This window comes from Hippichthys cyanospilos, chromosome 4 (assembly GCF_059441005.1).
Source record: "Hippichthys cyanospilos isolate Australia breed blue-spotted pipefish chromosome 4, RoL_Hcya_1.0, whole genome shotgun sequence".
Taxonomy (NCBI): domain Eukaryota; kingdom Metazoa; phylum Chordata; class Actinopteri; order Syngnathiformes; family Syngnathidae; genus Hippichthys; species Hippichthys cyanospilos.
Window position 1 is genome coordinate 24152783 of NC_142372.1, and position 17455 is coordinate 24170237.

Consider the following 17455-nt stretch of genomic DNA (forward strand, 5'->3'; position numbering starts at 1 on the left):
CGTTCCTACATTGGGAGTGTCCTTTTTTGCCACCTCGTGTCATATTAGGAAGCATTTTTCAAACAAATATTTTCGGTACTCATGTTACAATTAAGTGTTGGTTAGTGACAGACTAATTTTGAGATACGATGCGCCACCGTAGCAATGCAAATCCTTCGTAAACCTAGACCGACCACCTGTGTTTGAGACGGTTTTTTGTTGTTGTTTTGTTTTTTTAACTGGTACTGTTATTTAGTTCTACAGGAAACCTTTATTCTGAAAAGCGTGGACGGAAGCTTAGTAGCATTTGTGCATGTGGTAAGCGCCAATAAAACAGAAGCGACTGACCATAGATGGGGGGAGTCGCGCACTCTACTCGGACTTTGAGGAACAACTGAGTGGAAAGAGAACAGATCCAGTATTAGGTAAGTACGTAGAAACGCAGCGATTATATTTTATTTTTTTAATCACAGCCAATATGCAGAATGCAGATTTTATGTGAAAATACATGTAATACACTTTACTACTTAATTACCAACATGTCTCAGGTGGTGTTTAATTAATTATTTTTTTTTTTACGAACGATTCTATACTCAGTATATATTTTTTAAACTCACTGTTTCTTATAGCCTCCCTTTTATTTTTGTCGTTAGGCTTTCTTATTTTTAATGTAACTCACGGCTAACACATTTTATACTACTTTTACATAGGCTACTATATACAGAATATCTTGTACATTGCCTAGATCCACTCATTTTTTGTCTCCATAATTCCACTACTATTGGAATCCGGCAATCTTTGGAGATTCTTTTTGATATTTCCTAAACTATATGAAGTCAAATGAAAAATTATACTAAGTAGATCACATTGTAAGGCCTTTGACATCTACTGTATATGGGCGTACAGAAATCGTTGATTAAATGTGTCTTGAGATGCTGAAAATTTCAGAATGTCATCTACATATGAACTCATATACAGGCTGAAAGTGGCTGAATCAAGTGATTCTAATATTAGCTAATTGTTCATTACCAAACTCATTTTTTTCTGTGTTGCTTATTGATCAGGATAGCAGATTGAGTACAAAAACTAAATGCATCAAAGGTGTTTCCGCAGTTAACGTTAGTGATCATCAATGGTTGTGCTTAATTCAGTAGATTCAAGGATCAATTCCCACTCAATGTCCCAATCACCTTGCCATTGGCTGGCTAGCTCAGAGCGTGGCACCATGTTGCCCCTGAGGACCACATGAGTAGCCCAGCCACCGGTTCTAAAAATATCTCACCAGTGATGGGGCATTATGATTTCCCATGAATGATATAGGAGTTGAAAACATACTTGCGGGGTTTTATGGAAAATAAAGCATTGCATAGTCATCTATATGTTTCCTACATTGTTTAATATTAATGTGACAAGTCATCAACATGAATTAGGAACAATTTTTTCACAAAGATAAATATTCATCTATCCATTATTAAGAATTTATGACCAAATGGATTTTGTAGAAATTTAGCTCTTTCAGAAGTGCTCATCGTTTTAGTAGCGCCGTGCAGTGATTAGTACACGAGGTAGCTTTTGGGTTCAAAAAGGTTGGTGACCCCTCATTTAGACAAAGAACCATTCAAACTGGCATTTACACCTCTTCACTTAACTCAAATAGTAATAGCTTACTCAGTACAAATGAGAGTAATGCAATGCATTACAATGCATTTTTAACCTGAAAGTGGTGGGGTTTTGGTTCCCAAATTTGCCAACAACACTGCGAGATCGCAAAAGAAAAGTTGGGGCAAAATGTGTACTGTACTTCCCATTAGTAGGAACTACTACTGTACAGCAGAGATGAGTGCGACAGCAGCAGATGACAGGTTGAATATGGACAATACATACACAAGATAGACACACGCCCATTACTTTCACTTCATCAGAGGTAAAGACATTGAGAATATACAGTATTACAGTATATACAGTAGTTAGGTGTATTGTCCAAACCTGTCCAGTTCGCCAAATAGCACCAGTAATTTGACAAACCATTTAGAGTGGTGCCATAGTAATCTGAAGTTAGCGAAAAGAAAACACATGGAGGATTGAGTGGGATAAAAAGAAGCAGATAAAATGATTGTATTCTCGCTCAGGGATGCTACTTCTACCTTAAGAGGTTAGGAAACTGGTGGCCGAGTATGTTGTACGTAGAAGATATGCTGCCGCTTTCCGCAGTGAATTTGCTTGCATTTGGAAACCTTGTTAGCAAGATCCCTGTCACAAAGAGCAATCATGGTGAGGTAAGCTAACACTAATGTACTCTGTTTGCTATTAATTATATTCGATAAATAAGTGTGGCCAATGTATATCAAGATGAAGCATACAAAAACTCATGTTAAACAGTACGTTAATAATGATGATTTAAGATGGCTGCTCACATTAGCTGCATCAAAACCATCTATTTTTGAAACGTCTGTCCCTAACTTAGCCGACTGAAATCGAATCGAATTCACATTGAAATTGTGGAATGCACTAACTGTTTTGGCCCTAAAGCATAAATGATGCATCACTATGCTGTGAAGCTGAGTTATAGAGGGATTGAAATACAAAAAAAAGTATCTTGTCTAAAAAGATTTACAATACGATATAGATGAAATGGTTTGTTCCGTTTTTAGGCTTAAGCCAACCTTCCACTGAATGTGTAATGAGCGCAATGAGCTACATTTAGAATGCAAATCCATTTTCCCAGTTATGCTGGTGAGAGTAATACAAAAGTAATGCAAATGCATTGTAATGCCTTACATTTCAAATACAGTAATATTGTCATGTAACCAATTCCTTTTAAATGACAGTAATAAGTAATAAATAATGCATTACAGTTTTGAAGTCACTTGCCCAACACTGGCCCTTAACGTACAAGAACAAACACAATCTGACATCGGAGTCTTGCTAAGATCGTAAATTAGCTGTCAATACAGCTATGTACCTTAGGTCTAAAAACTTCAATTGTAATAATTTTGTGTATAGTCCTCACGGTGTCTCGTAGTATCACGTTAGGAGATCTGATGTCAATCCTGAGGCGTTCTTTTCAAGTTTCTACATTTAACAAGATGAAAGGCACAATGGAATACAAAGCAGATGTTCAACCTCTCACGCTCCCCTGTGACCCATTCACAAACCTATTCTCTGACACTGCAGGCCTTTCCTTGTGTTGGGTGGTCTTGCATCAATTGTTTTGATTGTGTTACTGTAAATTATTCAGCCTAAAAAAATCACATGGTCTGCTGATCAGCTGGTGTGCGTTGTTGTCCGGTAGTGGCAAAACCAGATGCCAAGATCAAATGGGAGCGGTCTGGACTCAAACTTCCAAACTATTTTGCTTCCTTTTCGTACATGCCGCTAGTGTTATGGTAGTCTAGAAAAAGGTAAAGCTGCAGAAGAGCTTTCTGAAGTAGTATCTCATGAGTGAGCATTTCCTTTGCAGACATCTGTCATTTTCTATAAGCTTTGTCTTCAGTAGTCTGTAATAATATCCATAAAATGTCATTTACGTACTGCACTTCTTTAACCCCTGGGGGACATTTTTGACCCAACGTTGGCTTTTTGATGTTTTTGATGTGTGATATCAAAGGAAAAGTAAACAAAGAAAACACTAGGACACTAAAATGTTGCATAGATTGTCAAAACATGACGACTTTCAATATGCCACGCTGATGTTTTATCATGCATTTCCCCCGATTTTCGCATGAATCCTTGAACAGCAACATGCGAACAGGGCGCAGTAGAAATTTATGTTTTGAAAACCCCAAACCACAGGGTGGTGCTAGCAGCCAATTCATGACATTTACAAGCTTTTCAGTGACTTCAATGATTGGCTTAGCCTGGACTCACATAATGCAAAAGTCTTCAAAAGTCATAATAGTATATTTATAATAAATATTTTAATAAATAAATAAATTAATAAAAAAATAATACATATTTTAATAAATATTCCCATTTCAATTTCATAAATATATAAATATACAGCATAGTTACTTTTGCTATTATAGCATTTTTACAAATTTTGTACATAAAGGGCCATAGCCCCCCTCCCCCAAAAGAAAAAAAATCAATATGTATGGATAGAGTTGATGTCAATGAATATTTTGAAAGGTTGAAAGGGTTGAAAGTAAATATATATTTGTATTTGAGGATATTATGACCCTTTCAAAGTCAGCCCAAGTTGGACTATAATAAGGCCAGGCCAGTGAAAAATCCCTGGGCACCCAGGGGTTAATTTCAGCAATAATTGAATTGGCTATAGTCTAGCGCACGTGTCAAACTCAAGGCCCGGGGGCCAGATCCGGCTTGCCGCATCATTTTATTTGGCCCACAAAATGCTGATTTGACTTCATGTTCCGGGCTAAAATATCAACCTTGCAAGTTGGGTTCAACTTTTAAAAGTTTTGGTGGATAAAAACTTGAAAATATATTTGACTTAACAGTTATTGTGGTCCTCTGACAGAAACTATAAGTGCAATGTGGCCCATGAAACGAAAATTATGATGATGATTTTTTTTTTTTTTTTTTAAAGAAGATGTAAGCCATCCATTATCGTCAGTAATAATAAAAGTATGTGCAGATTTTCAAACGGTTGTCAAATCACAAGAACATTTTGCCAACTTGCCGGTTAAAAAATGGAAGCCAGTAATTATGAACGTGTTTGAATGAGGCCGCTATAATAGAAGTCAGCTCGCTGTTTTATTTTCCACATTGTCGACTTGTCATCTCAATGGTGAAGCAGCTGTCGGTAGCGGGGACGATGCTGACATGTCTTTATAGCGAGACAAGACTGCTGCCTGTGTGGTCTTTGCTCGGTGCAGACATTATGGAGTAAACATTTTTGACTTCTCATATACCATGAGGTACAGACAAGCTTTGGTATTTTTAATAGCATTTTGCCTACATTATACCAAAATTATTGAGTAAACATATTTCATAAGGCTGCAGATGATGCACATGTGCAAGTCAATAAACTGGCGTTCTGGGAAAAATGGCAGTTCTTTTTTTCAGGATTTAGCCTATAAGTTTGTTTGAGCGTATTTACAAGAACATTCATCTATGGTTTGCAACTACCGTATTTCTCAGAGAACAAGTGGAGTTTTTTTTCCTCATTTTCAACCCCCATATTAGGGAGGTCGAACTATACAGGGTTTTCACGGCGCGTCATCAGCCGCGTCATAAACTCGGAAGCCGCCATCTTGGAGGTAGTCAGTACCATAACACTGCATGGGCACGACGTATACAGTATCTGCAACATCGTGAGTAAAAATGGTCAATTATTGCCGTGTTTCAGGTTGCACAAATCGGGCAGCCCGAGAAAAACATTTAGACTATTACAGGCTTCCAAAAGTGATCAAAAATCAAGGAGAGGAATGCCAGAAATGATCGGAGGAAAGGAGACGCCTGTGGTTGGCAAAGCTCAACCAGGATCTGAGAGGAAAAAATCCGGACAACATCCGAATTTTCTGCTCATTTTTTTTCAGTTAAGAAAATATTGATTGCATCAACGAATAACAAAGTTTGTAATGCAATGATGCCGTTTTAATAGTAACTTGCAAAAACAATTATTGCTTGTGGTGTTTTTCTGTTCAATTTGCTGATTTTAACGTTAGGGACTTTGGTATGACATAACTAAAACTGACATTGGCATAGTTATTATTATCAAGCTACCACATGTTGCATAAATGAGTTATGTAGTTCTGATTCTACTGAAAATGTTGCTTCTCCCTCACCCATCCACACGCCATCTGGTTGTCAGCCTCCAAACCTTTGTAGGATTTAAGATCTTTGGCTGTGTATGGGCTCGGTGAAAAAAACAAGTACTGTTGTTGACTATATCTGGATATGCAATTGTGGGAAGAATACCCGAAATGTCCTTTATCCAGGATGAGTCAGCCAACTCATATGGATCGACACAGCCAATAAACTGTACTTTTCCCACATACCGGGCCTTCCCTTGTCTTCTGAGTCCTTCAATGTATGCCTTCGCATCGGCGACAGGCTTTGCTAAGGTTTTTTTTTTTGTCTCAACATTGATATTTTTGTTTAATCCATCCCAGATACGCAAGAAGGCATTGCACTCCGTTTGTCGTGTGCCTCTGTGATGGCGGCGCATCCGGGTTACCCCCCACAATGTGACGTCAGTGAAAACCCTCTATAACCGCATAACTCAAAACAGACTAATTTTTTCCAAATAGCTGTGTTTGAATACTGTTAATTCGAACCCAGAAGAAGTAATATAATTTCATTTACAGTGCTTAAAATGATTATATATACCTCTAATTCAATATAGTATGCATCTGTTTTAGGGGGTTAGCATAGAACGTTGAAAAATGCTCTTTCGTCAAGCGCCGCCTTATTGCCTCTTTGTCATCAACAATGAGGCTGCGTGGCTCATTTTTTTCCACGGACTTTGATGTATTATGAAAAGGAAAAGATGGCTTGACTTGTCTTCTTCAGCCATTGGTTGTGCGCTAGAACTGGCATGTACAAATTATTTTTCACCTGTGTCAAAAAAAGAAAGCATTGGAACTTAAAATCAATTTATTGTTGCAACATTAGTTTCAGCATTTGCGTCTAGGTGCATGCATACATTGCTTCGAACTTGTCTGCCCCTCCAACCCCCAACCGCAACAGTATGTTATTCAATATACGATGAAGAAATGTGTCTAAAAGTACCGTCATTTCATCATTTGAATTACACACACCATTGGAGAGCCATGATCTTTGTAACCTCTAAAGTCAGGGGTAGACTTATTCTCGCGTTATTGTAAAATTCACCCAAATTGAAGTTGAAAAGGGAGTGTCGACTTATAAGCGAGGTCAACTTGGACTCTGAGAAATACCGTATGTTCAAACATATTTGCAAATACATTTGAACATACTTGCAAATATTTGCAGATGTACATACTGTATATGCAAGTACGTTTGAACTAATTTGCCACTCAAAATCAGATTGGCAGCTCCTTGCTAATGTAACAAGGGTACGGTTTGATAAGCACACATTTCCATTTTCATTTTCCAAAATGTCTGTGTAAATACAAGACCAAAACTATCACGATAACGCTCCCAAAACTAAAACAAAACAAAACAAAACAATGAAACTCATTGTCATTCCTTAAAAAGATCCGGAGGGCAGACCCAAAACAATCACAGGGAGAACATGAAAACTCCACACAGGAAGGGCAAGCTGGAATTCAACCCGAGCCCTCTGAACTGTATGGCAGACGTGCTAACCGGTCTTCCACTGTGCTGCTATCGTTTGAAGTCCTCAATGGTAAAATAAATGGAAGGTTTTTTTGTTTTGCTGTTTATTTTTTTTTTTTTTTAAGCAAAGCAGTTGCAATTGTTTTTGCCGTAGCCTTGTCTTTCTATTTGAAGACTCCAGAGCAGAATAATGGCATTTGCATTGTGAATACCTGTTAGGTTTTTCACCCCTTTATTGTCATGACTTTCTTGTCACTGGTCTTTAAGCCTGTTTATTGATTTTTGTTGTTGTTGTTGTTGTCACGTTGACAAGTAGCTCCACAGATTGGAATAATACCTTATAAAACAAGTACAAAAACATGAATCATGACCCATGAGTCAAACGAGCATCAAAATGTTTGTTGTGTCATGCCAACTCAGGCAACTCGCAGGACTTTGCTTTGGAATAAAAACATGCAGTATGGTAAATTTTATTGTACAGTTTCAAAGTAATGCTTAATTTACATGTTAAGGTAACTGAATACCGAATGCTTTTCAAATTGTTTTGGAAACCAAAAGTGTAGCTGCCTAATGTTAAAGACAAAAGCATGTACTAGAAAATTGTTTTAGCATTGCAGTTATCATTTTTATCAATAGTACAAAGTAGTAGAAGTAGTAGTAGTAGTAGTAGTAGTAGTAGGAGTAGTAGTATCCACCTTAAATGGTGATGAATTAAAAAAAAAAACAATCACATTTTTTATTTACCATTTATGGGACACACTCATACTTTTGGCCTTCATTTTTGGGGGAAAAAGTGTGTCTTTTAATTGGGGAATTACAGTAGTTGTTCGTCTTTGTTGTGCCTTTTGTTTGGCTGGTCATTAGTTCAGCGTGTAGTTTGCACACAACTCGAAGACAGGCTCCACAATACTCGCGACCCTCGTGATGATAAGCGGCCAAGAAGTTGGCTGGATGGAAGCTGGTTATGAAATGTAGATTTCATCATTCAAAATAAGTACTTATGTCAGAGAGCCATCTTGAGAATTAAAAAAAAAAAAAAAAATCCAACCAAATTGTTTCACTGCCTTGGATGAGCCAGGTGGCTTTATGTCATCTCCAAGTGGTAAACACCATCAGGGACCTTAAGTGCACAGTTGGTCCTCTTCACACCTCCACTGAGGGCCTCACTCACATTAACATACCCACTGTCACCAGCAGCCAATGTGGCTCCATGTGTGATATGATCCCTTGGGGACACGCTGCCGTGGTCACAAGTGACAACAACTGTTGCTGCCTCTGTGTCATCATGCATTTGCCCGTTCTGTTGTCTGTTCACATCAAATGAACAGTACAAGTCTTATGTCATCCGAAATATGGGAAGAAACCATCTGCTCCGTAATTAAAACTTAGTTTACTTGTATCAAAAATCGAGGTCAATGCCATAGAAAAATAGATCTGTATTCCATCAGTCCCCTCTGGCTTGCTGGTGCCTATCCCAGTCGTTTTTGGGCAGTAAGTGAGGGACACCCTTGAATAGTTGTCAGCCAATCACAGGGCACACAAAGACATGACTCTCCTTTTGGAGAGTCCAATACACCGAGCATGCATGTTTTTGGAAAGCTGGAGAAGACCGAGAAGATCACGCGAGCACGGGGAGAACATGCAAACTCGACACAGGAAGCCCTGCGCAAACTGGAATTCATCCTGGGACCTCTGAATTGTGAATCAAAAGTGCGAATAAATCTTCCGCCATGCCGCCCCAAATCTAAAATCAAAATAAGTTAATTGAAGTCTTTCAGTGCCAAGCGTTATCTGAAAAGGCAACCGTTCGAGTGTCAGACGATTTTCAGCATTTTGATGTATCTTTCAAAGCCGACAGAATATCGTATTGTAAAGTTTAGAAAAAAAAATAAATCCAACTTGCACACCTCCGTATAACAAACCGGGTCAATTTCCCCCAAACGGGTTGCTGACAATTATTTAGTCAAAAACAGCACTATAAAATGAAATGCTGCTTTAGCTTTGCTGGCTTCGTCGTCTCATTGGCGAGCAATAGTAGACACAAAACGCATTTTGACAAATTTAAAAATTATTTTAAATGTTATATATATATATATATATATATATATATATATATATATATATATATATATATATATATATATATATATATATATATATGAAGCCTTGTTTATATACTGCTTGTTTAAAAAAAGTGCAATAAATAGACATGTTTGACCAAACATGGTGAATAATCGTGATTAATTTTTGTGATTTAAATTTTGACCAAAATAATTGTGATTATTATTTTGGACATAATTGTGCAGCCTTATGTTGTATAGAGAAAAAATGTTTTTTAAGGATGATTTTGTAGAGGGTCCATCATACTGAGATGTGTTTTATTCACAGGTAATTATGATAATTCTATTGATTTTAATTCCATCTTTTACTTCTTGCGCTGCTTTGTATCGATAAGAGCGCATAACAGGTGTGTGTGTGCATGGACGCTCAACCATGGAGGGTGACTGCCTCAGCTGTATGAAGTACCTGATGTTCATCTTCAACTTTTTAATCTTTGTGAGTCCACCACAATTTAAAAAACGAATACATGCATGGAACTCACACTTACAGGATACATGTCGCTGTCGTTCCCAGCTAGGAGGCTCTTTCATGCTGGGTGTTGGTGTTTGGATGCTGGTGGACCCAATGGGCTTCCGAGAGATAGTGGCAGCCAACCCCCTGCTGTTTACGGGGGTCTACGTCATCTTGGCAATTGGAGCAATGCTGTTCCTGCTGGGCTTCTTGGGTTGCTGTGGAGCCATACGTGAGAGCAAATGTCTGCTACTCTTCGTGAGTCTGATTTTGTTTTACGCACTACAGTTACGACAAGTGACTAATTCAATGGGGATTGTTGTATAAACATGCAAGTTTAGAAGTAAAGACAAGGCTTTTTGGTTTCTGTTTCCCTTCTCAAATGCTCAAACCAGAACCCAAGATAACAAGATTCCACCCAGAACCCCAAAATACCCTTTCACACTGAAGGTTGCTTCTAGATCCCACACAGGAGTTCCACAGAGAGCTTTTATATTTCAAGGGGTTCATCTAGAACTGGGGTTGGCAACCTTTAAAATTCAGAGAGCCATTTTGACCTGATTTCCATGGATAAGACAATAATGGGAGCTGCAAACACTTTATTACATCTGAAATTAAGATGTAATAAATGATGAAATGAAGAAAGAAATGCATATATCCATCCATCCATTTTCTAGAGCCGCTTATCCTCACAAGGGTCGCAGGCTTGCTGGCGCCTATTTCAGCTGGCTTCGGACTGTAGGTGGAGGACACCCTGAACTGGTTGCTAGCCAATCGCAGGGCACACAGAGACGAACAACCATTCATGCACCCAATGACACCTACGGAAAATTTAGTATGTCCAATTCACCTGCAATGCATATTTTTGGAGTGCGGGAGGAAGCCGTAGTGCCTGGAGAGAACCCACACGGGCTCGGGGAGAACATGCAAACTTCTCACGGGAAGGCCGGAGCCAGGTGGATTTGAACACGTGGCATTATATTGTCCCTTAAAGATGAGATTTATTCTGTGTGAAGAATTCTTCAAGCACTCCAGTTTGCATTTTTCACTTACCTGTGTTATCTTTTTTTGATACATCTGCTTTTAATCTGGAAGATATATCGCTGTGTTTTCTGTTTACGCTCTCCCTTCCTCACTTAGCTTTTGGCTGTGTTTCTGTTAGCCGCGCTTGTTATTCTTTTGGTTTCAAGAAAAGAGTTAGCAGACTGATCCAATGTCCATCCTTGCTTACACGCAAGGATATTAAGATGACATTTATTTTGTTTTAGGAATCCTTCAAGCGCTTTAGTTTGAAATGTTCAGTTTTATCTTACTCTGAAAATGCATGCTTTTAATCTGGAAGGCCGCATTATATTTCCGTTTCCGGTTTTTATCTTCCAAAAATTGATTGACAGTCTTGCATCACATTTCGTGTCCCGTCGTTCCAAACGCGTCCTGTAGATTTCGCCCTATCACCCAATCACACAAACGCCATTGACTGCGATTCAAATGAGTGGCTTGTTACGCCATTCACTGAGTCGATTTGAATCAAGCAGGAGTTATTTTCCCTAACCCCAGAGCCGCAACATAAGGATGAATGAGCCGCATTTGCAGATATCCGGCCGCTGATCTCGAACCTGTTGGGGTTTCTCTAATAATCCTCGTCTTTGGTTACGTGAAGAACCACATTATATTTTACAGATCAGGCAAAATTGTTACATTTTTTCCTGAAGGCGTGCATGATGTTACAACCGCAGATGATGATCTCCACTGACCAGCGGGTTTAACTATCTGTACGTGTCATTTGTAAGTATAGTTGTCCGTTCCGAGGACTGGTGTTCAAGACCCAGGTGGGAAGTCCTCAGCTTGCGTCATTGTTCAGTGTATTTTGAACATCTAACTGTTAAATGGCATGAAATTATGAAAAATACTTTGAATGCTTTGTCAGACAAAGTACAGCGAATTAAGTAAATGACTTAATAAACGATACAAGGCTGCCATCTAGAGGAGATATGAAGCCTTTCAATCTCACAGGCATGCAAGTACAGTAGTTTTTGTGTGATTGTACCAGTAGTTACTCTTTTTGCAAAAACATTTTTTTAAATAATTTGCTGAGTGTGTAGGAAAAAAACAAAGAAGCATAATACATAACGTGTAACATATTTTTTTTTTCCCTGACCAGTTCTTCATGTTCATCCTTTTCATTTTCCTGGCTGAGCTGGCTGCTGCCATCCTGGCTTTCTTCTTCAGGGAGCATGTAAGTAGGAGGTGTTGTCGCTGGATCAAGTCAATGTTACGGAGAGCAGAGAGGAATCAGTCCAATACACGAATTGAACCTGGGACTCTGAATTGTGTGGCAGACGTGCTAAGCACTCTTCTCCCGTGTTTGTTGTTGTTGGTTTGGGTAACCTAAGATTTTAGTGGTTGGCGATATGTCCATACCTTTTACTTTGTGTGTCTGGCCAGTTAAGCAGGGCTTATTTTACCCGGGAACTAAAACACCACTATCAAGGTTACAACACCACTGACGTCTTCACCTCCACATGGAATGCCATCATGACCACAGTAAGGCATCTTTTCTTGTAATGACCTCATTGTTTTACCTCATCGTTTTAATCTGATGCTCATCCAACCCCTGTATGTCTTGATGTATAGTTTGACTGTTGTGGCATAAGTGGCCCAGAGGACTTTGATGTGAGTCTCTTTAGGCTCCTCAACCCCAACAAGATGACTCCTGATGCTTGTTGCCAGGGCAGTAGCAACCAAGGACACATGGAGCATATCGGCACGTTGCAATGTATCAGTGGAAACCCAGCCTTTCAGAATAACAAGGTTAGTGTATCAGTTTGTCAGTGCCTCCTCTTGAAACAGGGCTTCTCAAACTTTTCGGAGTCCTTTTAGAAAGCACATTTTGCAAGGACCCCCATTGCAAGCGTTTGCGGGCACAAAACAAAAAAGTAATTGAAGCCAAACATAAGTGCCCTTTTTGTTCAGCAACATATTCAATTTGACAACACGTATATTTATTACTTTTCAGCTAGAATGAGGTTTAGAAAATAAAAATTGCCAATTGCATGTCTCCTTCTAACTAACCGGATCAATTTCCCCCCAAAAAGGTTGCTGCCAAGTATTTAGTCCAAAACAGCTTTGCTGGCTTCATTGCCTTGTTAGCAAGCAATTATAGGCACAAAACACATTTACAATTTTCAAAATTATTCCATTTTAAAAAATATATTCACCTGGTTGAATTGATTGTTTTATTGTAGAATCATGAATACTTTCACAATTTAATATTAAAAAAATGAAATAACACATACATAGATTTTTTTTAAATTTTTTTATTAATGACCCAATGTTCTGTCCCTCCTAGATCTTACAATGGCCTCTATCTATGTAGAAAAACAGCAAATGAGTACAACTCCTCGTTAATTTGTGTCAGTAGTACTGCTCTCACTCATTTATATTGTAAAACTGTAAAGTAAACAAAATACAGAAAACATAACTCAGGCACAGTAAGTCCCGTATCAAACATTATATAATGTACACACATTTTATAAAAAAACAGAACTCCGTAACATTGAATTTCAAATACAAATATTCCTTTCAAGACAAAATGTTAATTAATGCAAACGAGTATGATTATCATTGCAAAACATTTGCATACTCTAGTAACATTTACCAAAAGGAAATACCTAGCACAAACGCTTGCACGTACAAGGCCACACTATATAACACGCTGAAGATAAAAACTAACAATAGCTAGCATGTTATCTTCAGTCACAAGTTGGACCAACAAACAACACATTTGGGGCATATTATCATAAAGCCAGTTCTCACAAAGAGACGGAACGACGCGTGCAACAGCTCCCCACCGTCCTTCCCCACCACCGAATGCGCTATGAACAGCGGCCAGAAAACAGACAAAAGGCACAAATCTGTAACTATGAAAAGATCCACTCATCGGTTCCAAAACACCCAAATTATTTCACGGGCCCCCTGCAGTCAGGCCACGGACCCTCGGGGGTCCGCAGACCCCACTTTGAGAACCGCTGCTCTAGAACTCGCACCCGAATGAGAAGTAATTGAAGTACGGGTGAAAAGTTGATCATCAGCATTTAAAGATGAGTGTTCAGTTTAGGTAGAAAAAAGTGTAAATATTGAATATTAGATATTTGCCATTTCCTGGCCCTGGGCCACCAGGTCACTTAATTATTGGCTGCCAGCTTTGCTTAATTTTCTGTTTTAAAAAAACAAACTCGTAAAGAATCCTATCAAACAAATGAAGTCAAAGAAAACTGCTTTTCTCTAAAAAAGGGGGCAGTATTTGGTGTAACCACCTCTTGCCTCATACAAGTTGTATTCATATTTTTGGATTACAGTTATATCGAACTTTTACTTTGATTGTTTCAATGCAATGTTCAATGCAATGTTTCACTACTCATACTATTGTTACCTTGACTTGAACAAAATAACATCAAATAGGTGAGTCCCAACAACAACGCTGGACTATGAACAGATCACTGTCATTCCTGAGGAAATGCAGCAAGGAAATTTTGCACGTTTTACATTTCAGTTCATAAATAACTAAATGTCCATTACAATTAATTCATATAATGTATATAAGTTATGAGTCAATAATTAAATATGATTGCATATTGTGATTGCTTGTGAGCAAAACACCCGTGGTGAGAAAAATCTTATGACTTTCGCAAATAAGGTAAGTTTCCTGCAAATGATTTTATTTATTGTTTTTTTTTTTAAGATTGACTTTAGAAGAACATTTTTATTATTATTATTATTATTAGTAGTAGTAGTATTAATTATAACAATTAATAAAGATAATTATTATGTTTCTTTATTATGATTATTACAGGGCTGTTACACTGCAATGATGGATTACTTTGAGACATACATTTACACAGCAGGAGCGCTTGCCATTGTAGTGCTGACAATCGAGGTGTGTGTACTTAATACTTAATACTGTACATTTTTGCTTTGGAAATGTGCTTTGAGTGATGCCAGAGTGAGTTGGCAAATTGGTCATATATATATATATATATATATATATATATATATATATATATATATATATATATATATATATATGTGTATATATATGTGTATATATATATATATATATATATATATATATATATATATATATATATATGTGTATATATATGTGTATATATATGTGTATATATATATATATATGTGTATATATATGTGTATATATATATATGTGTATATATATGTATGTATATGTGTGTGTGTATGTATATGTGTGTGTGTGTGTGTGTGTGTGTGTGTGTGTCATGTGTTTTCTAAGAGTAATGCATACGTCGAGTAGTTTTTCTTTAACGGGTCTACTGTATTTCAAATTTTAATTGAATGCTTTCATTCATGCATTAAAGCAAATTTGTCAAGACGATTCAATGTTTTGTTTACAAGATACCATGCACCTCCCACTGTACAGAAGATAGTAGATAGCTGGCAAAAGTTTGAGAAAAATGGCATATAGGGCAACACATGCTAACTTAGCAGTCAAAATGTCATTTTCTGTCATTTCGGTCAATTTATCACAAGTTTTTGCTGTTTTTCAAGTTTTCTGATTTTTCAAAATGGGTCTCAATTGACAGCTAGCACCACATCTATATTTGGAATCAGGTGGGAAACTCAATGGCATTTCACACCGGTAAATAATATATTAAGGCGAGAAAGCAGAGGCTCTCATCATGCAAACGTGCAAAGCACTGTCCCCTGGTGGTTGGAGGACAAGTGCTTGAGTTGACATACATCTGGGGACTTTATAAATGTTAATATCGCCGAGGATCAGCTTAATTCATCGTGGCAGCCAATATAGTGAAATTTAATTAATTATGGAGCCCTATCTCAAGGTGGCTGGGATAGACAAAAGCAAGCCAGCGACCCTTGTGAGGACAAGCGCCTATAGAAGATGGATGGATGAGCTCTGTTGTAGTGGGACTGCTTTACAATTGAGCTTTTTTTTTTTCTAATGAATGAGCACACTATTTTTCTTGTTGTTCTTCCAGCTCTTCGCAATGGCGTTTGCCTTGTGTTTGTTTCGAGGCATCCAGTAGCGCACGCAGACTGAAGCGCACGACAAGGGCGCGGGCTGAAGAAAAACACAAGTGTAAAATATGACGTGTTTACACAGCGATGGTTGTCTCAGTGATTTTGTGATGTCATTTTGTAGTCACGACTGGGCTTTGAGCACAGGAAGTATATGTCAAGTCATCCTTGTGCCGCTGAGTTCTACGATCTCAAGATCGAGATGTGATTCAAACCACTGCCATGACGGACTGGACTTCAGTTCAGCCCTGTTGCTGATTCCGCTTGCACACTCCACTAGTCCAAACTCCAATGCCTCGTGGCAAATGTGATGCTTGTTCATCTGAAGGCGAGGAAGCTTCCATGATAAACGTGAGCGGGATGAGGCATGTGACAGAGACAATACGTACTATATTTTCAGGCATTTTACAACACGTTGAAACTCCACTTCCAATTGAAATTCTCCCTTCATATTTCACACCTACCGGTACTCTGGTCACAAACATGCCGCGTGAACAATGGAGATAATTATTTGCTCAAAGTCCTGCAGTAAGCATGGAAATTATTATGCAGCTTTGTGGTATATTTTTGGAATATTACACTTAGTTTTTTTGCTATTGTCAGGATAATTATAGACGAATGATTATTCATTTGCTACTAAATGCTTTGCTGTAAGAATGGATGCACTGCTTGCAAAGAAACGTTTGCTATGATAAGGTTGCCGCGGGAAAGACCAGCCTGCTCAAACAGATATCACTTCACTTGTTATCTACAAAATATCTTGCAGAATGTCTTGACACGCAGAATGCTTTGCCACACATGTACTAATCATACACACGCATAGAAAGACAAGTATGACGGGTTCTGGCCATGTTGTTTCTTGGGCGGGAACCTTCATGTTAATTAGAGGCTTCTGAATCGAAAAAAGAGGGGTCGGAGAGGCTGCTTTAGCGCACTGTACGTAGAATTGTACTTGTGCCGTTCTCCTCATGCATAAGCTAGAAAAGAATGCCTTTTCTCCTTTTCTTGTGCATAGCAGGTGAACCTGGCAGCTATAATTCTAATACTGCACAACTGTAAATTATTGTCGTGGAATGGAATCGAATGAGTGTGTGTAAATGTACAGTACCCCTGAAGGCTTGTATGTTCTAATCCTGTCTTGTAAATTAAGTTCTGTATTTTCGAAAAGAAAAATGATCTGTCCTTATTCTATGAATGTTTAAACTGAACAAATGCAGCATTAAACTGACATATTTGAGGGGTTTTCTTGAGTTCTTTATTTGTCACCTGCCGCCTCCCTTCTTCTTTTTTTTTTTTAACCAGCATAGCAATGAAGCAACCTGTAAATTGAACCAACAGGCAAGCAGATTGACGAGTGTTTTTTTTTAATGCTTGGTTACCATAGTCCCTTCGCTTACTTGAAGCTTGTAAATTGATCCTACACACCAAAAACAAAAGTGATAGATGGCTACATAGCCCATTAAATGCTCACTCAAGCTATATGATTCAGTTGATATCGTTGAAACCTTTGAGAAATGCAGAAAACGTCTTTTCAGCAATCTTGGACGGCCGCAGTCTTCTATGTTTTCACGCTTTTCCACTTGTTTGATGAAGGTAGGTTTTGGCACGC

General features: G+C 38.2%; 1 protein-coding gene across 1 annotated transcript; it reads left to right on the forward strand.

Moving 5' to 3' along the window:
- Positions 1–338: 338 nt before the first annotated feature.
- Positions 339–17087, forward strand: LOC148425113 (tetraspanin-18B-like). The gene is made up of 8 exons (XM_088412158.1): positions 339–404; positions 9659–9759; positions 9838–10032; positions 11936–12010; positions 12220–12318; positions 12409–12585; positions 14627–14710; positions 15807–17087. Exons 2-8 carry the CDS (start codon positions 9697–9699, stop codon positions 15852–15854), a joined length of 741 nt encoding a protein of 246 aa, XP_088268284.1. The 5' UTR covers positions 339–404; positions 9659–9696; the 3' UTR covers positions 15855–17087.
- The last annotated feature ends 368 nt before the right edge of the window (positions 17088–17455 follow it).